The sequence below is a fragment of the Hemibagrus wyckioides genome, linkage group LG11, assembly GCF_019097595.1.
Source record: "Hemibagrus wyckioides isolate EC202008001 linkage group LG11, SWU_Hwy_1.0, whole genome shotgun sequence".
NCBI classification, from domain to species: Eukaryota; Metazoa; Chordata; class Actinopteri; order Siluriformes; family Bagridae; genus Hemibagrus; species Hemibagrus wyckioides.
This window is the reverse complement of record NC_080720.1, coordinates 15,872,181-15,893,351: the sequence shown is the minus strand read 5'-3', so window position 1 is coordinate 15,893,351 and position 21,171 is coordinate 15,872,181. Positions and strand designations below refer to the sequence as shown.

The 21,171-nt window shown below is 42.7% G+C and overlaps 1 protein-coding gene across 1 annotated transcript in view; it reads right to left on the bottom strand.

The window, feature by feature from the left end:
* plxna1b (plexin A1b) overlaps positions 1-21,171 on the bottom strand; it is a 221,784-nt gene that overhangs the window by 186,602 nt on the left and 14,011 nt on the right. The window contains exon 2 of the mRNA XM_058402390.1: positions 301-1,679. Coding sequence (XP_058258373.1) covers positions 301-1,455 — 1,155 coding nt within the window. The 5' untranslated portion in view covers positions 1,456-1,679. The remainder of the gene's footprint in view (positions 1-300; positions 1,680-21,171) is intronic.

Sequence of the window (21,171 nt, the reverse complement as noted above, 5' to 3'; positions counted from 1 at the left end):
CCTACGCAGTCGCGTTTAGTTAATAAAACCAACTTAAAATCATGCCTCCTAATTATCAATGCAGGTCTGAGTCATGCTGTTAACTATACAAAGATGTTTTTAAGTAGGCTATATCCAGTCAAAACAGCCAGCACGCGTCAGAAATAGATATGTCTACACAACAGCTGCATACTGAGCTCATGTCAAGATGTTAATGTAGGACAGTTCCTTGGAGAGCAGCTACCCACGCATCTATTTATCTCTGTATGCAAATCAATGGTAATACCCCTGCAGTCTTTTTTCATCATAGTGTGGACTTACCGAGTTGATGCATACGAGTTCCTTGTTCAATAGCCAAGGCAGAGACAATTTGCCTTCTCCTCTGTAGCAGGACTGGATCCTCTCTTTGATCTTTTCTTTAATGCGTCTCAGTGTGAAGAGACACAACGCTGACTCTTTCGGAGGTTTGGCCCGGTTTTTCTGGCCCTGAGAAAACACAGTGAACAGGATGTCCTCGTTCTCAGACACCCCCAGAGAGTTAGCCAACTGTTTGCCCGGCTTGCTCAGGTAGGCGTCCTGGATTAGGCGATATTCCACGCCATCCTTGGTACAACCGATGGGGAACTCTACGTAGGAGTAGAACTTCGGGTCGTCGACGCAAAGCCGCACGATTTTGGAAGTGAAGAACTGCTCGCCGCTGGCGTCTGGCGAGGTCAGCTGAGTGTCCAGCTGCAGAGTAAGGTAGTATACAAACTGCTCGCTGCTGAAGCCGTAGATGTAGAAGATATCGAAGGCCGGGAACTTGGACAGCGTGTCTGAAGGGATCTTGAGCTGCGAGGAAACAAACTCATCCTGGTAGACAAAGCTGAACATGTCCGCGTTCTCCTCGTTGGCCATCAGCTTGCGGCTCGAGAGGGTCGGGAAGTATTCGGATTTGCCGTCGATGGGCGAGCCGATGAAGAGCTTACTGAGAGTACCTTCGGAGATGATGACACCCGACATGGTCCCCGACTCGGCCACGCTGGACAGATAGTGCTCCTTGCGGTGGTGGGGTTCGCCCAGTTTGAAGAGGTCGTCCAGGCGCAAGAACTGGCAGATACCTTGCGAGGCGCTTCCACAGGCAATGAGGCGGTTCTGGCCGTAATCCACCAGCAGCAGCTTGTTGACGTTGTTGGTTTGAGCCAGCTCATGGGGGCAGGACTGGACACTCGGAGGAGGATAGCACTTCTCATTGTCCACAACTGGGCCAGTCATGTGATTCCTCAGCATAGTCAGGTTGCTTGAGAGTTTGTAGATCCAGTTAACAGCACCAACGTACACCTCACCAGTGGTATTATGAATGGCTAAGTGGGTCAAGCCCCATTCTAATGGAGAGAAGGATTGGAAAGGCTCTGTGGCTCTTCCACAAGGTAAAAGGATGAAGGAGAGGGTGAACAGCCCAATAAGGGCACAGTGTGCCCCTGGCTGAGACCACATATCAGCTCTATTCCACACAGGGGTAGATTGGGCTCTGCGTCAGTCTCTTATACACTACCCCTGTACTTTAGATTTATATTTATATGTATATGTATATATATATATATCTCCAAACAACAAGAGAGTGCAGAAATAGTGCTCTTATTGATCCAGTGTCCTTTTCTCTCCTCTTCTCGAAGCAGTCATTTAGTTCATCATATGCAACAACTCGACATCCACAGGCCCTGCAAGAGAAGGGGAAAAAAACACAGACAAAAAAAACACACATGAGTACAAACAGAACATTTCCTATTGATTACGCATCACACTTAAAAGGCAAGGAGCAGAGAGAAGCAACGACATCATCCATGCTAAATAAATGGTTCAAACTAATGTGGTCCAAGGGGGCGAAACCTTGACAACATTTAATTACCAAGACGGATGGCGAGGAGGTTCAAGATGGATTAGGAGACGCACTGTACATAAACTCATCATCGGATACCACTGCAACAGCAGACGCACCGTGGTGCTCACTTCAATGAATTCATAACACATCCATTATCACAATGTGTCTGAGAGGAGCTTTTTGCAGATTAAGTATTCTCTCTTTCTCCCTGGCTTACTCTCTCTCTCTCTCTCTCGCTCACACACACACACAAGTTTTGCTGTAATGTATAAGAAAATAAGCCCTTTTCAGTGATACGGAGGCTGACTCAAAAGCTATTTCATAACACCTTCCCCCATCCTCTTCCACTGGCCATCATGACTAAGAGTTTTCTTTATTGAGATATATTACTACACCAGGTTTATTTCATCAAAATTATCATTCGGGGCAATCTTTTCATTTTAGCAATCAATGACCTGAATATTATGATACCAGCTTTGCATATTGCACTTATGATCAGAAGGATGCGAGTTCAAATCCCAGCACCTCCAAGCTGCCACTGCTGGGCCCCTGAGCAAAACCCTTAACCCTCAACTGCTCAATTGTCTAAAAGAGATAAATGTAAGTCGATCTGGATAAGGACACCTGTTGTGAATGCTGTAAATGTAAACGCATATTCCTAGCAGAAGCAGGAGAAATTCCAAGCACAGTCCAAACAAGACGTCTAGCTGGAACAGCTTAATATTAATGCCTTATTGTTTCTATAGTATCAGCTCACACACATGTACAAGCACAGCAAGACACTTTAAGTAATCTAACACTAACAAAACAAAATACCGTGGGGTTTTTCCTTTTTTTTTTCCGGCAATTTTATTTAACATTTATGGATGGAATCTCAGTTGGAAGAGCTTTGGTACAAACATTCAGAGCATCCCAGCACAGGAAAGTCTTCAGGACAGAAAGTTTTACGCCTCACACTCCCGTGGTGTGTGTTATGTTTGTGAAACAGCACTGTATGCCGTGTGTTATTCCTTTCGTAACTACAGAAATGCACTACTCAGTCAGAAGTCAGACAATTTCTGCCCTGTAGCCTTTAGGTGAAGCACAGACCATCTGGTTTACATCATATTTTACTACTGGAAATGTTTACCAACAACTTGCTGTCTTACTGTCTAATCTGCAAACACAGAGCCCAACCTTGCAGCCTGTTAGAAGAAGGAAACGATCATAAACGTGTTCATTTCTCTGTATTAATCCAGCTCTCGCTGCCTGGTGGGCTAGCAGTGAAATTTATGACTTGTTCACTCCTGAGCTTGATTAACGAAATCAGAGAAAGTAGGAAAAAAGAGGCTGGGCTGGAGTATAACACGGCACTTGACATTAGTTTTGAGGCGTTTTAGCTGCGATTTGATGGTTTGATCCGTCTAGGCCATGGAGACTAATCGTTTTGCATGTCAAAGTGTATAAATGATCCATTAGATTCAGTCTGTATTTTCACGTGTAGCTAAATGCCATGCTTCATATCCTCCATCATATTCAATATCCATGCTAGTGAGCCAAGACGTTTCAGGGTGAGAGGGTCAATGCAGTCTCATTAGATCACTGGGCAAAAAAAAAAACTGGACTTTGTCCAGGGCATATTTAATCTTTTTACTGAGAGTCCAGCAGGCCATCAAGATTCGATGTTAAGGAACATGGTGAATGTATTAAGATGTGGGTGGTAAAGTACATCTATAGCAGAAGCTCCAGACACCGCTATATCTACATCAGAATGACCCAGTGACTGCTGGGAAAAGAAAAAAATTTAAACTGGAGGAAGGGCTAGGGAAAAGATGAGATGACTAATCTAAACAGAAGAGAGAAAAGCAAGAGCAGTTAGGAATGTTTTTCCTTTCTCGCACTTCTTTTCTTTGCCTGTTTCTTATCTCTGTGGCCTCTTTTCCTTTGCCGGCTGATTGAGGGCCTTCTTATCCGTCCATCATCCCCAAGGACAAGACGAGGGGAAGTGGCGTCACTCCACACAGCTCGGCAAGTAAGAGAGGAGAGGGGAAGAGAAGAACAAGTGATGGCATTCCTCTGGCTGAAAATGCAGACAACACCGGGCCATTAGAGTGCATTACAATAGCGTTTTAGAGGAAGCTACAAGCTCATAACGACGCGAGATAGCCGGCAGGAAAAGCCGAAATGGGGAGCATGTGACCTCATTCCATTACCATGTGGCCAGGAAGAGGAGATTGATGTGAATAAACACTACTCAATATAGTCTTATAATGAAGATAAAGATCTTTAATGTTATATAAACACTCTCCGGCCACTTTATTAGAAACACCTTATACAATTAGCCAAAAAGGACAAATCTGTTTGCAGCGACACAATGCATAAAAATCATCATCATAGATACAGGCGAAACAGCGTCTGTGAACGTTCACATCAAATATCAGAATGGACGGGAGTAAAATGTCATCTCTGACCAAAGGGGCTCTGATCATGGCATGGCAGTTGGTGCCAGATGGGTTTGTTTGCATGGAGATCAAAAGTTTCTGAAATAAATCAAACAGTGGCGGTTGGGTTGATAAGAAAGGACAGAGGAGAATAGACGGATTGGTTCGGGCCGACAGAAAGGCTACCTACAGTAACATAAATACCACTCTTTACAACCACCTGCTCTTTTTCCAGACTTCAGCTGTTCAGTTTGGGTGAACCTGCGCCCTCTGTGGCCCCAGATTCCTATTCTAGTGTGACAGGAACAGAACCTGTAGTTTGTCGTCTTCTGGTGTTGTCACCCCTCGATATGTTGTGAGGTGTAGTCCAAGATGCTTTTCTGCTCGGCATGAGTGCAGCTCAAACCAGTCAGGCCAAGAGAAAACTCAAGTGCCACTGTTTTTTTGTTTTTTTTAATATAAAAAGAGCCTGATTGTGTGCTTTCTACTGTATCACTGCAGCACGTGATCCAAATTGATTTAAGATCATTAAATACATTCTCGACATAAGCAGGGACAACCACAATCAAATAATGGGAGGGGGAAAAAAACAACTAATTTTGCTCTCAACTGTACAAATCACATCATGCACTGAGAACAGATGTCAATTTAAAAACAACAGTAGAGCACAGAGACAGCAAGCTCATTTAGGCATGCCATTTGCGCATGAACGTGACTACGCGAATGTGTGCATAAGCGCGAGAGAGAAAATGGGGAGAGGCAGAAACCTGTAGGAGATTGTCTCAACACTCATTTCTCTTCATTTGAGAGGATCAGTCTTGACGTAGCAGACCGTAAATTTTGCAACAAATTGCATCTGCGCACTCACGTTGTTATCTGGCACAGTAATGGGCGAAATGCTATCAGCGCTCCAGCCCAACACACACAACCATTTACAGCCAGCGGAGTTACTGCACAATGGTGTGCAGAGAGAAACGGATTCGGGGTAGTTATCAAACCTGCGCTATGGTACACTGCCTGGAGAATGACTGACAGCTGGGAAAATGGTCAATTCTTTTCCCCCTAGATAAAAAAAAAAAAAAAAAAAAAAAAAAAAAAAAATCTCCTCCTTCTCCAATTTCCATAAAAGCATTCTTGCTTCGTCTGACTCGCCAAATTTCAATTTCCTTCCTCCTTTTTTTAAGCACATTTTATTTGCAATTTTATTTGCAAGTCGAGATGGGAGTCAAAAACACAAATGAAATTTTATACAAAGCAGAGAGGCAGTTGGGGGGTGGGGGGGGGCTTGGTGGCTGATGAAAAGAAGAAAGATAACAGATGACAAGGGCACAAATTGTAGGACGAAGGACTGGGGATGGGAAATGGTGAAAATTTGGCAGGGAACGATTTTATTTTGCCTCCTTTCCCTTCTCCATTTGTTTGACCCCAAAGACGTCACCCCGGCTCAACATCCAGGTACTCTCACAGGCACTCGAACCACCCCTCCCAACACACACACGCAAAAAAACTCCTCATATACCCAGACGGAGCCCCTGGACAGGCCGCTAAACCTGTCTCCTTAGATAATGGGGTGTGGTGGCACGGCCGGCTGCTGATTTATTGCTTGTGGCATATCAATTACAGCACTCGCTTCAGAGAGAGCAGAGAGAGAGGGAGAGTGCGAGAGAAAGAGAGAAAATACTGCTCAGAAACACACACACACACACCATAACACTAAATGCTATGCTCACACACAGCTGTATAGATAAACAATGTGTTTTTCTATGTGCACTCACACACACACACACCCTAATACTTGTTCATTTCCACATATGCATTCCAATTCAAAACAGTTCAAATCCCACAGACAAACAAAAATAAAGAGAAATGCAAACACACTTCTATGTATTCACAGATACATACACACACACACGCACACACACACAGTTAATAAGCTCGTAAACCTCTGCAGCATTTCAGGGGTCTGATAAGATTCACATCATCTCGGCTCAATGACGAGGAAAAGAGGAGGGATACAAAAGTAGCAAAACACAGGAAGTAGCTGGTCAGCAATGAGACGGTCATTACACAGCTCACTATCCCGGTAATTAAACTAAACGAGCGTAGGGGAGAAAGTCGTGCACAAACACACACACACCCACACGCAATATACTGAACAGAGCTGGAACACTGTCCTCATCTGTCGCACGCACACAGAATTCACCAGGGCACAACTGTTGTAGACCTTCCAGAATGACCAGTGTGTGTGTGTGTGTGTGTGTGTGTGTGTGTGTGTGTGTGTGTGTGTGTACGCATGTGTCTAAGATGAGAAGACAGCTGCCCTAAATGCCCTCAAACAGATGCACTGATGTTTTATTCCATGTGACTCCCTATCATCAAGCCTTGGTACACTTGTGCAGTAGCACTTGTATCTGCAGCCGTAAACCGGATTACACTGTGACACACGGCATGTCGCACAACACCGCTGCCTTGTACACATCCAAAAGCTCAACAAATATATTGTCTAGTTCTCACTACTAGCCTTCTGGTCCATCTGTGAGGGATTGTTTCATATCATAACATGCAGTAAAATTAAAATAAAAGCTTGATACAAAGTCATCATGGAGGTGAACTAAACACAGAAATTATACTGAGGTAAAAGTATATATATAATGTGGCAGAGTCGTACTCGATTATAAGAGGAAGCTTCTGGAAAACACATGTCTTTTGCTTTCCTGTGAAGAGAAACTACTGAGACTTTTCAGAAATGCTCATATTCAGAAGTTGTTCAAAAGCTCCCGTTATACAAAAGGAAATTATCTCATGGTTTTTCCTCACCTCTTTCTTACTCATTAAGAATAAACAGAAATATATATATATATATATATTTTTTTTTTAAGTTAGCATTTTTATATTGAATTGTCCATGGTTAAAAGCACTTTAATATTTATATCCGTTGAATTTTATTTGTAAATGATCTGCAAATTGGTTCTAAGCAGGAAAATACAGTTCATCTCTGTATGTTTACATTATTTAGCATTTGCTAGAATTCGACTTGCTAGCTTGGAAGCTAAATGTAGTCAATACTGGCCAAACGTGAAGCTAGAAAACAAAGCTAATTTGCTTAAATATGGCGTTTAACATGTTTCGTGAGAGGCAGAGGAGACTTAATGAAACTGCAGTTTAGTGAAGATCCAGTGCTAAATCCACTGCCATTATTCCGGATCATTCTTTCACACAGTGAAGAACTGGACTAGCTGCTAAACTCCAGCAGATTTGTTTCATATATATATTTGAGATTTTCTGTACATTTTTTTTCTTCACTTCCTATAAATCCTTTTAAAAAAAATAAAAAAAAAGTGTTTCTCTTCATGCTGTTCTGTGGATTTGATGTGATATACAGCATGCAGGCTCTGGCTGGATGAGAGAGAGAAGACGAGACCTCAGAGATTTGTAACGAGTACTTAAGAAGGTCGGAATAGAAATTTTAACGAGCAAAAGGTACGTTTTTCTTTCATGGAGACGTAATTATGCAAGAGGAAGTATTCAATTTTAATAATCCTCAAGCATAAATATGACAAAAGTCGTACAAGTACTAAACTACACGCCCGTCTCACAAATCTCTTAGGATTCCATAAAGACTCATTTTACTTCACTGAACCTCTGCACTTTACTGTTTCTGCAGCTACTGTAACTCACCCACAGCTTAATATATCACTTTATTCTGTAACGTGTGCACTTTCTGTAACGTTTCTACATGTAACATAATCGTACTATGCACGAGGAAGCTGTCTGAAAGGGATGTTCTAGATTGGACACAAAAAAAAAACTAAACCCATACTTGCACACCTCCACTTTCCTGTTTCCATCTAAACTGTTCACTGGGAGCTCCACAGGGTTAATGTTCACAATTGGGCTGCTACAACCAAACTTTTGGGTGCTCATGCCAATGCCAAATGCTGGTTTTGATGGTGCCAGCAGCAGAAAGCTTGGACTGTGGACAATGGGAAACTTGTGTTATTCTCTGATGAGTCCATTTTCACAGTCTCTCACATCGTGTGGAGAAGCCCCAAAACCACCCAGACTGTCGCATGCCCAGAGTGAAGCACGGAGGTGGATCAGTGATGATTTGGGCTGCAATATCATACCGTTTCCTAGACCCGCTACTTGTGCTAGATGGGTGCGTCACTGCCAAGGACTACTGAACCCAAACAGTGTACCCTGAATCTGGTGCCGTGTATCAGGATGATAGGATAATGCACTAATACACACAGCAAAACTGGTTACAGAGAGGTTTCATAATCATGAAAGTGAACTTGAACATCTCCCCTGGCCTGCACAGTCACCAGATGTGTGTATTGGGTGTTTTGGAGGGTAAACATTTCCCTCCACCAGCATCGCATAATGACCTGGCAACTATTCTACAAGAGAAATGGATCAAAATCCCACTATCCACTGGTATCAATCATTCCCATGACAAAATGCTGTACTGGCTGCAAAAGAAGGCCCTACACTAACTGAATAAATGATTGTGGTCTAAAACCAGGTGCTTCACTTTCACTGTACCAACTCCAGAAACACTCCTGCTTACTTCACACAGTCTCAGCTAAACATATCAATAGAAAATATAGATTCTGTACTAAATACCATATGGCAAATAATATAATCACGTATAATGGTCATCTCATGTCCAAAATGTCTTGCTGACTTGCTGATAAGGATCATGTACACACTTGTTAACTTTAAACCTCTCAGTTTCTGAGACAGCTTTAACCAGTGCTAGCTAGTAAATTCATGCTAGTGTAACACACAGCACACTCACCAACACCAACGAGCAGCCATATAGTCCTGTTAAGCGTGTGTACAGCCGACAGAAGAATGGAGGGATGGAAATGGAAAAAAGTGAAGATAGAGAGGGTGAGGCTTAGAGAAGATGGGAACAGGTGTGTCTCCCATCATCTCCCCTCCGTTTGCCTCCCTGCAGAGAGCTTCCACTCCTCCACACTCACTCACTCGAACCACTTCACAGGAACGTTTTCTGCCTCAAATATGCAGAAAAATGGGGACACGAAGAACGAGACAATAAGCGTGTGACTGGTTCGACTAAATTATCCTACATTTGGAAACTTGCGCAAGCACACGCAATTACAGATCGCATACTTGTGTATGCCCCGAAAACCACTGTATACACACGCCCACCCACGCACATGTACATGTATGCATAAACAGCACGCACACACAGACCACTCATTGTCTTTCTTGAATTTTTTTTCCGTCTTTGTGTGAATTTACGTTTGAAGAGTGTGCCGGTGTGTGTGTGTGTGTGTGTGTGCGCGCGTGTGCGCAGTGCTTGCATTACAGCTGCTTGGACTTTTTTTTTTTGCATTCTGCAGACAGAAATGCCGGAGCATAAGGAGTTCACTATTCATCCCGGCTCTTCAAATCTGTGTAATATCATTATCTCACCCAGATATCATGTGCATCACGCTCAAGGCTTTCATTCATTGCTCTGCGAACAAAGCTGCTTTCGTCTGTGCCCTAGAAGCTGCTCTTTATGGACATGTGGTGCAGAAGAGACACAAGGCCCGAGGGGAGTGAGGACAGGGACGTCAGAGAGTGGGAAACAAAATGAAGAATGTGATGTGAACTCTGCCGCTAGGATGCAGATCTGCAAACCGCAGCCCACCACACACACACACTCATTACAGTAAACTCATACCATGTGTTTGTGTATGTGGCAGAGAGAGAGAGACAGAAAGATATATAGAGAGACAGACAGACATGCAGAGACCATGAGGGTGAGTAAGGAGATACAGACACCTTCTAAAAATCAATCTTAGGGGTGACCCTAGCATTTACTCTCTTATCACTGCTCCACTGCCTCTCCTGTCAATTTAGTCAATCTATAGAACCTACTTTCTCTCTTTTTCATGTGTGCACACACTCGCAGGTCTACACACCTGTATCACTGACCAGATTACATGAGAGATTTGCATTTCCACCATGGAACCGTGATGTTGTTAAACACAAAACACACATTCATCCATCATTTGCATTCTGTGGCTCATCTCCTCCACTCTGGCTCAGAGCCAGGGCATTTATTCACCTCTGCCTCCAACATTCAAAACACAGTGCAGAGCTGGTGCAGGGCCTCAAATTTAAAACTGTCCCACTGAGCTCCAATCAATCAGAGCCTGGGCTAGCCAGAAGCCCCTGAGCTGTGGACTTCACTTCCGTAACTGCCACGCCGCTTGCTTTAGGGTGCTGTTTATTTAGTGGCTCTGTCTGAAGGAAGAGAGAGGGATGGAGGAGGAGAGGATGAAAGACGAGTGAAGGAGAGGCCTGTGTGAATACACTCTTGCTCACTCGCAGACACAAGCACACATTCTTCTCAGAGTTTCCTGTTTTCCAAGGACAGTCGGTAGACACATGTGCAGTGTAGCATTTCATACTCTGCTACACACATTACATATGAGAGAGAGAGAGAGAGAGAGAGAGAGAGAGAGAGAGGACGAAGAGGCAACTCCTATTTGCTAAGACCTACAGACTGAAAGGGTCTTTCTTCATTGGCTAGCAGAAAGGGGTGGGTGCTGTGAGAGAGAGAGAGAGAGAGAGAGAGAGAGAGAGAAACATGAGCTGAGAGATAAGGAAAGGAGGGAGTGATGGAAAACCACTGAGAATGAAGACATAAGGAATGTGGGGAAAGGAAAAAAAACATTCAATCTAAACCACATACATACTCAACATCAGATGAGTTCAGTTGATACTCCCTCTCTCTCTCTGTGTGTGTTGCTCTCTCCATCTCTCTCTCACTCTCTGTCGCTCGCTCGCTCTCTCTCTCTCCATCTATCTCTCTCTCTCTCACCTAAAACCAGCTTTACACTATTTGATTTTTTTTCACCCTGCTTTCTCACATCACAAAACTGTATTTGGTCATTACACAGAGCTAAATATTACTTGAAAGTGTTCCAGTCTTAAAAAATAAATATATATCATTTTTCAACACATTTGCGCTAACTGCTCCAACCTCCCACACGAAAATAAACTCCGCTCCTCATAACGGACATCGTTACCATTTCGGCTACAGTGAAAGGTGTGTTTTCTCTCTTGTGTACAACTAGATTAACTCTCTCCCTAACACCACCACAGCTTCAGCCTACAGCCTGAAACTGAAGCAGGCTTAGTTTGTTTTTATATTCAAAGGAGAATACCGGAGTAAATATGTATCCTGTCGCCTACAGAGCTAGTTTGCTAAGTGACGCTAGTTCGGGTGCTAAACCCAAACAGATATGCAGGAGAGGAGCGCTAACTACCCTTCAGAGTGAACTGTAGGCACGGACACGCCGTCCCTGAAACCACTGCAATGTTCTTGACGGAGATTAATCCCGTGTTTAATCATGTTTCATCAGGCTTGATGTATTAGCTGACTTTGCCACTACTAGGTTAAGGCATTTATTACAGCGGGAACTGTTCTCACTTACTGTTAGTAAGTAAAGCCAGACTCTATCCTCTGTAGCATGTTTACACACACTCTGCTATTCCCTCCCTCTCTCTCTCTCTCTCTCTCTCTCTGCATAACGACGCCGGCTGTCTGCTTTTTATGGCTTTTTTTTTTTTTGCTCCAAAGTATCAAAAATAGCACTAAATGTTTCAGTGAAATGTTTTTGAGTGTCGGTGATTTTCAGCGCAGACACTGAGGTGCTTTTTCACACTGTGTATGTTTTCTGTGGTCCGAATCCCAGCGTGATTGTTCTCAGAGCCCCTGCAGCGCTGGTCTGTTTTCAGACTCACTTGATTCTATTGAACTTCAGTGTATTTGTGTTCATCTTTCATCATCACACAGACATAAGAACAGTTACACACCTCATCTCTTTTCTGGATGCCACACTCATGCGACACGTGTGTGTGTGTGTGTGTGTGTGTGTGTGTGTGTGTGTAAACTAATCATGTCATCATCACCAGCTAAAGCACATGCACAGATTAATTTACTCGCTAGTTTCAGTGCAACCGAACTCAATCCACTTCCTACAAGTAGTCTCAGGTTCGGTACCGAACCGCACTCCCTGTTTCACATCAGCAAATTTTCAGGCAGCGTGAAAGCTTCCTAAACGTTCGATTTTGTAGCTCTCGTACCACGCTGGGAAATAAATGTTTACTAACAATAAAAACCATGTATCAGATCATTCTATTTTTTCACTGGATGACGAATGTGCTAAGGAGTAAAATGTATTTATTCTTTATACAACAAAACTTCTATACACCCATCTATTAGAATAATTCCATTTGACAGAAAAAAAACATCTCAAAAAATTATTTCTCAGCTCAAATGATTTTTGACTGAAAAATAATTTAGTGCCCAAAAAAATAATAAAACAAATCTTGAGGTTTGCAGCCAAATCAGGCGGAGGACAGAATTTCCCTGATTCTTCCTGCACCAATCTTAAAACTTACTTTCTGACCTTTACAGACAAATAATTTAATTTCCTGTGCGTGCGTGTGTGTGTGTGTGTGTGTTGACAAAGCGAGACTCAGATAATGAATAAGTGCACTAACACACCAAATATGCCCTCTGTCACTCCTTAGCGTTCTCATTATTAGAAAGGGTACATTTGCATCTTAAACACAAATTAATCTCTTAATTGAATTGCAGATTTTTGTCTTTTGTAGGTTCTGTGTGTGTATGTCACAGAGAGAGAGAGAGAGAGAGAGAGAGAGAGAGAGAGAGAAAAAGAGAGAGAGAGGTTTTCTACATTTGCAGAACTACAAGAACTTCAGCTTCCCCCCACACCCACGGCACTGACTAGCTCACCATCACGCATCATGATGTCCTTGGGTAAGAAAACCAAATCATTTCCTCCATCATTCTTGTAGCCTGTTCTCTCTCAGACAGCGGTCCGTCCCGCTAGACTTCAAACAATTATTATGAAGATGATGACAAGAATGGTTAAGAGCTACAAACCTTCTTTAAAACGTAGCACAGAAATCAGTTGGGGCTCATCCTAAGCAGCACGAGCGGAAAACACACAGGTGTGTATTAGCCCGGAGCCGTGAAACCTCCCGTTCGCTAACACCGTCTCTGATCACTGTTCACTTTTCTCTCCTCGAATCTACGCAGCGTTCGTTTCCCCATGTTGACATTGCATTGGAATGTTAGCCTTACTCGTCCACGGCCTCGTTTTGAACCCATCTGCTACGAACCATAATTGCGGGTCAGAAAATTGCAGAGCGGACATCACTATACGTCGAGCAGAAAGCTGAACTCAGCACATACTTGTGTATCATCATTGACCGCATGAAAAATCTTGTACATTTGGTAGAAAACATTACAAGAAAAAAACTAGCAAATACCTGTGCAGTAAAAAAAAAACCTGCACCTTTTTTATTTGTCAAAATGTCACTTACTTAAAGATGGGTGTGTATATCCAGGAAGTTAAAACATATTTTGCAGCATTTGAGGCTCAGATTCCTGTTATGTATCTCACATATATTTTTTTGCATACACACATACATATTTAAAGCATCTATATGAATAAAAAAGGTGTGTTCATGATGAATCAATATGTGATAATCTTACATCACAGTGATGCATATATATATATATATACACCTGACAACTTGCTTTTTCTGATCATTCCTTTGGCTTTCCAGACATATACATTGTTAATATTTTTCTAACATGGCATACAAGGAAGGGGACAAAAAACTGATAATCAATATCATACACACTAGTGACATGCACACACACAGATCCATAAGCAGGACCATTGTATTTCTCCAACAAATAAACAGGGATGCAGTATGGCCTTTAAAGGACACGAGGTAACAAGTGAATGTGTGTTTTGGCGCCTTACTTCTCCCCAAGCAGTATGAGCTCTACACTACTGATTAGTGGGTGAGGGGTGACTTATACTGGCCATGAGCTCTTTAACAGCCACTGAAAGAACCTGCTAAGTCACACACGCGTACACACAAACATATACACACACAGTGAGTGAGTGAGAGACCGACACACAGAGAAAGAGACAGACAGAGAGAAAAAGTGAGAAAAAGTCAGTGCGAGTGAAAGACAGACAGACAAACAAATAGAGAGAGAGAGAGAGAGAGAGAGAGAGAGAGAGAGAGAAACAGACAGCGAAAGATATAGAGAGACAGACAGAGAGAAAAAGTGAGAAAGTCAGTGTGAGTGAGTGAGAGACAGACAGACAAACAGAGAGAGAGAGAGACAGACAGACAGAGAGACACACAGAGAGTGAGAAAGAGACAGACAGTGAGTGAGAGAGTGAGTGAGAGAGAGAGAGAGAGAGACAGAGACAGTAAGTGAGAGACAGAGACAGACAGAGTAAATGAGAGTGAGACAGAGAGAAGTGCACTGCTTTATGATACATGACAGGTGCATTGTGTACATGTATGTGTGTGTATGCGTAGGCCTTCACAGCTAACCATGTAACAAACAGGCCATAATCCACCATTAAAGAAAATCACCTGCAACACACACACACACACACACACACACACACAAAAGCAGGAAGGGTGTCAGGCTATAATTTGTGACTCAGCCATGACAGGCAGACACGACTGTTGCTACCCTTAGGACAAAACACACGCGCGTACAACTGCGAACACTAAATTTCATTGTAGGTTAGAGCGTCGGAGGACTAGCTCCAGGTGTAACAGCTCCAGCGACACACTGTGACAGAGCCAGACAGACGGAAGCGCGCGGGTTCAGCGCACCGGTTCTTTCTCAGGAGGCAGACTCCGGCGGCAGGACTGCAGCCGTTCGGCACGTCTCTGCCAATCACATGATTGACAGCAGCGCAATCAGGAAGCTGATTTTTCACTGCAATCTCCAGCAGAGAAATGCAACCTGCACTCTGATTGGCCAGCTCCCTGGAGCCATAGCAACACATCCATTTCAACAAAAACAGCCAGGAGGAAAGTAAACATGAGACTGATATTAAGAGTGGAATAACCCACATGCAAACGTCTGCGTGTCTGTAGTAATATAACACAAATAAGTGTGTGTGTGTGTAGTGTGAGACAGACTGAATTAAAAAACAGTCCTAAAAATGCAAAGAAACAAAAATGTTGCAACATAAAATTGAAGAGAAAAAAAGAAATGCATATCCATATCTATATCCATATTTTTCACAGCAGAATTCTCGCTACAAATTATTATGTTCAAACACACAGCGAACTTGCAGCGTGAAAAAGCGACCAGCACCCTTTATTTATTTTCTGTAAGAGCTGGTGACTTACATGATTGACAGAACCCTTTCACGACAAAAAGTGGGCGTGTCCAGAGACATAATGTTAAGAATGATGTAGATGTACTGCTGAATTTTATCCACAAACACCAAATATTCTCTCTAGAATGTTTCATTTGCTGTTAAGCTGAACGCTCATTGCTCCACCCACCGAGAAACGTTATTACTATGGCAACCAGTAGAGCTGGGCGATTAATCATTATTATCGATTAATTCGAATTTATGGTTTATGTCGATGTTGAAAAAATGAAAATCGATTTTCCGATTTCACTTTGGTTTGGCAGAGCGAGCTTCCGTAGTTCTGCAACGCAAAGAGCTTGTTTCTAAGAGAGGCGCGGTTACTTCAGTCGGATTGCAGAACGTGCTGAAAGACGGGGAGGAGCCGAAAGTCTGCCGCCGTTTTAATATGAAATTTAAAGGGGACTGAAGCGATCACGAATTTGTGTAGAGTTTATGGAGAATCGGAGAATTCTTAGGGGGGCTGAATAGAAATGTTAAAAATGGCCTTCGACTGAAGAAACCGCGGTGTCGCAGAGCGAGGATCAGAGGACAAGTGTGTGTGTGTGTGTGAGATCAGGAAGACTCGTATTTGGCTTGTTCAATACTCAAATGTTATAAAACACATCTATGCAATACAGTGGAATGCTGCAGTAAGTTTACCATCCTACCCTGTTAGTCAAACCTTTATTTTATTTATTTATTTATATTTTTTACTATTATACCCTCATTGGGGGCGGAGTCCCCCTTAAATGAAAATCCTAGACTCACCCCTGATTGTGCCTATATACACAGATGTAAATTGCTGTCTGGCTCCTGTTTGAATTTATTTACCGTGTTGGTTTTATTTAGCGTGTTAGTTGCGTGTTGGTTTTATTTAGCGTGTTAGTTGCGTGTTGGTTTTATTTAGCGTGTTAGATGCGTGTTGGTTTTATTTAGCGTGTTAGATGCGTGTTGGACTGATTTACAAAACTGTTTTTCTTCAGGGTTTTTTTTTCAGGTGACAATTATTTATTTTATAAAAAGTGATTAAGTCTGCAGTTTGCACTTTACAAATCCCTCATATTTTGTTATATTACTTTATTTTACTAGAATAATTAGAACTTGTAAATACCGGTGAAAGTTTGCATTTTATAAATCCCCAAAAAAAGTTTTTATGTTGTATTGATTATTGTTTTTCTAAAATAACAAAAAAAAAAAAAAAAACTTGTTTGCAAAAGTAATTTTGCACTTTTAGTCCAAATTAGCAGTTCATGTGTTTGGTTATATTGTTTTTGCTCAAATTAAAAAAGTCTATTCTATAGTTTCTGGTGTTTATGTTTTTTTAAAGAAAAATAATCGTTTTAAAATCGAAAATCGAATTTTGTTTTTAGAAAATCGGAGATTCAATTTTTTGGCCATATCGCCCAGCTCTAGCAACCAGTCGTAGATACACATACGGACCGCTTCATAGTACAGAGACCTGAATGTCTAAACATTGATGGATCTAAAACAAAACTAGTCTACTAGTATGCTCACGGCTGATGAGACGCTCCAGGTCGAAAATTCCTAGTTGCCAGGCGTTTTCTTTCGATTTTTCCTGGTCAGAAGTGGGAAATTCTGAGGTAGGAAGTTTTGGCATTGGTACACAAGCATTAGGTCCGCCTCCTGCCCAAACAGACCTGGTGATCTCCACACATATTTAAAAGCCACCTCAGAAGGCAGACGTGGTGTCAATAGAGGAGGCGGGGCAGTCAGTGGGAGGTGTAAGGGGGTTGGGGTTTAAGGAGGAGGAGGAGGATATTCATTCAGAGTCTTTTTGTTATCAGTAAAATTACATCCCTTTCAGCCTCTAAAAATTACAAACTGCTCCCTTAAAGTCAGTATAAAGTCCGCTTTACATCAACAGTATTTATAAACTTATAAACATGCTGACGGCTCCATATAGTAATCACCGTGCTTTTTTACACGCCAGCGTTAGCGAGGGCCAAACACAATAAAAATCCATGAAAAATGTTTAGCATTTGCTCACAAATACTTTGCTGTCGATGAAATTTGTGAGCCGCAAAGATCGCCAGATCCTGCGTATATTCACCGATGAAGTTCTTGAGCCTCGGTACAGCCACTTCTAGGGGAAAAAAATCAACCGGGTTCATTTCAAGTCAGTAGGTGTGTCCCGAAAGGTTTCGGGACGTCTGCCTTTACATGCACATGAATGTAATACAGAGTTGGTCCACCCTTTGCAGCAATTACAGCTTCAACTCTTCTGGGAAGGCTTTCCACAAAGTTTAGGAGTGCGTTTATGGGAATTTTTGACCATTCCTCTAGAAGCGCATTTGTGAGGTCAGACACTGATGTTGGACGAGAAGGCCTGACTCGCAGTCGCCTCTCTAATTCATCCCAAAAGTGTTCTATCAGGTTGAGGTATGTAATGGAACAGAAGCAGGGCTAGCAGGATGAAGAAAAGAAAAAAAAAATTCAAGATGGCTGATGACACTCTGATAGACCAGAGATCTTACAAATGTCTTAAATTAGATCTTGCTGTGTGATTTGTTCTTAAAAATGTCAGCGTATTCTGCAAAAGCTAGAGGTGTTGCATTACGGACTGGGAAACAGCTTAGATTTCCTGTTCGGGATTTATTTGAGACAATACTATAATTCTAGACTTTATATGCTATATGTAGTGCGTAGTGTAAGTGCATGATGTGTAGTACTGCATTTGGGACGCAGCTATTGTCTTGCTGAAGTGTCGTCTAGTGAATTCTGGAAACCTGGGCGGCTTCAAAAATATATCATTATTTAAGGAAACAAATTGCAAATCTTTATATTGTTCAAATTAAAACTGATGTTCATCTCATTATTCTCTATAACATAACATACTGGAGTACAGAACCACAGTCCAATTACTTACTGATATACACACACACACACAGAGCAGGTAAAGGGATGATAGATAGCTCTCTCTCTCTCTCTCTCTCTCTCTCTCTCTCTCTCTCTCCCTCTCTCTGTGTGAGAGATGATATATTCATATTATGCTAATTTTTGCCTCTGGAAAGCAGTCTGCCATCCCCTCTGCTCCACAGACAAGTTCTTCAAAACAGAGAAATGTTTAACACTGCTCGTTTGGAGTTTGTACACACATACACAGAGAGAGAGAGAGACAGAGAGAGAGAGACAGAGAGAGAGAGAGAGAGAGAGAGAGCTTGTGATGAAGGCCAGATCTTCAGTAATCAGCAGTCTAAGCTACAAAATTAAACTCTAATTCCTTGAAATCAGCATCAGCAGTGCCATATGCCATTTACAAAGGAAGAATGAGTGAGTGATGAAAAGAGAAGAGAGCAAAAGGATGAGGAAGTGAGAGAGAGAGAGAGAGAGAGAGAGAGAGAGAGAGAGAGAGAGAAGAAAAACAAGAAGATGAGAGAGTGGGAAGAAGGTAAACCCAAAACAGCTGCTTGGCTTCCAGAACACCAAGAGTCACAGAGCAAGAATGAGAGCGTGTGTGTGTGTGTGAGAGAGAGAGAGAGAGAGAGAGAGAGAGAGAGAGAGAGCGATACAGTGACACAAGGAGTTTAATTTAACTCTAAGTCAGCTCAATCACTCACTCTCTCCCTCAATCACTCATTCCCGCTATCTTCCACTGCAGCCTATGAGCCCATAAAACACATGTTTAGCAATAAACAGACACACACACACACACACAGCTGTTCCCCAGTTCCCCCTCCCCTATTCGTCTCAGCTCTCCTCTGGCAGAGAAAGCAAGGGCGTAGGTTTGGTGAATTCTTCACTGTCCGTCCTGCAAACAGAGCAGAGGAAACATCCGAGCAAAGCCATTAGAGAGGCAGATCCTGGGCCAGTCTCGCACCCTATCCTCTTTAAACATCAGCAGTTCCAGCCAAAGACGACACGACACACTGCCCTCAGTGCCGAGACGGATCGCCTTACTCAAACACGCTGCTTTTCATTCCTGCTCATGGAGGACACGGGCTGCAGAGTTGTGCGATTTTAACTGCATTAACTCCCCTGACGCCACTCACCCACTCATTACCCACCTCTCTGTGTGCTGAGTCAGGTGACTGACACACACACACACACACACACACACAGGACACAGCTCTTCAGCAGAACACAGGACACACACACATACCAATCACACACGCCCCTGCACACACTCCATGCGAGAGAGAGAGAGAGAGAGAGAGAGAGAGAGAGAGAGAGAGCGCATGAGAGAGACCTAGACAGAAACATATATAGAGTCAGACAGAGAGACACATGTACAGAGACAGAGAGAGAGAGAGAGAGAGAGAGAGAGAGAGAGAGAGAGAGAGATACAGAGACACAGACAGACAGATATACAGAGACAGAGAGACAGACAGACAGATATACAGAGAAAGAGACATATGCAGAGACAGAGAGAGAGACAGACAGATATACAGAAACAGGGACAGAGAGACAGACAGACAGATATACAAAGAGAGAGACAGACAGACAGACAGACAGAGAGAAAAACATACAGAAACGGAGAGAGAGAGGGACAGACAGACATTTACAGAGACACAGAGAAGCTCATTTGAATTCAACTGAACAGACAGACAGACAGATATACAGAGACAGAGAGAGAGAGAGCGAGAGAGGGAAAGATAGAGAGAGAGAGAGACGTACATACTCTAGTCCCACATACAACACCAGATGAATACACACACACAGATGTAAGAGCATATGTAGCAGGTATGTAACATAAGCTTGAAAGCAACATAAACAGATAGTGTTCATAGCTCAACGTAAACCTGTTTCCCCATCTGCTTTCAACAGTAACTACGGACTTAACTGAATTATCCTCCCCGCTTTCCCCCTTACAGAAAAAACTGTCCAACTGAATTTTACTTAAAGCGGGAGCTTATTTTTACTGGCCGCTTTAGGAAAAAAATAAATACATCATCTAACCGGATTTGGGGTGCAGTTAGCGCAGTTAGCGCCCGTTTCCTCCGGTAGAACATTGTATCAGTTCTGAAAAACCTTATGTGGGATTATTGCCAAGAACTAAAAGGATTAGCCTTGATCTCCACTTGACTCCAGTCAGACTAGTTCATCCAGTTCATAAGAGAGACGGTGAGAAAGGCAGAGAGAGAGAGAGGGCAAAAAAACCTGTCCAACAGTTTAACAAGATAGGGGAGGGACTGAGAGAGCTAGTCATCATCAGGAAACAGGCACAGAATAAATAAGCGTGCAACAAACCGACAAGATACACAAGATTCCATGGTGTGAAACTCATCCGCGAGACAGAAACAAAGAGACGGAGATTCTTTTATCGCTCACGCATACTTGGGCAAATACTTTTAATTATTCATCAGTGACTCGAGACTTGTCAGTGCTTGATAAATCCTCAGACAATTAGACGAGCCTGGAGTACATTTCACTACTGATGTTTATGGCGCTGAAAGATTTACAATCAATCTTTTTTTCTCATCTTCCGGTTCTTTCTCGATGAACATCAAACCCCTTTTCAGCGCTACTGAAGTGTTATCTTTAATAACCCCGCCTAATTTAGGATCGGTTATCGTCGCCACGGGTTCGGGGTTTTTTTTTTTTCCTTCCCGGTGAGGACGATAAATTAAGAAGAAAAGCCTTCACCCCACGCCTGGCACACAGGTGCGAGAGGTGTCTGCGGTCTGCGGCTTATCTTTACGAGACGCAA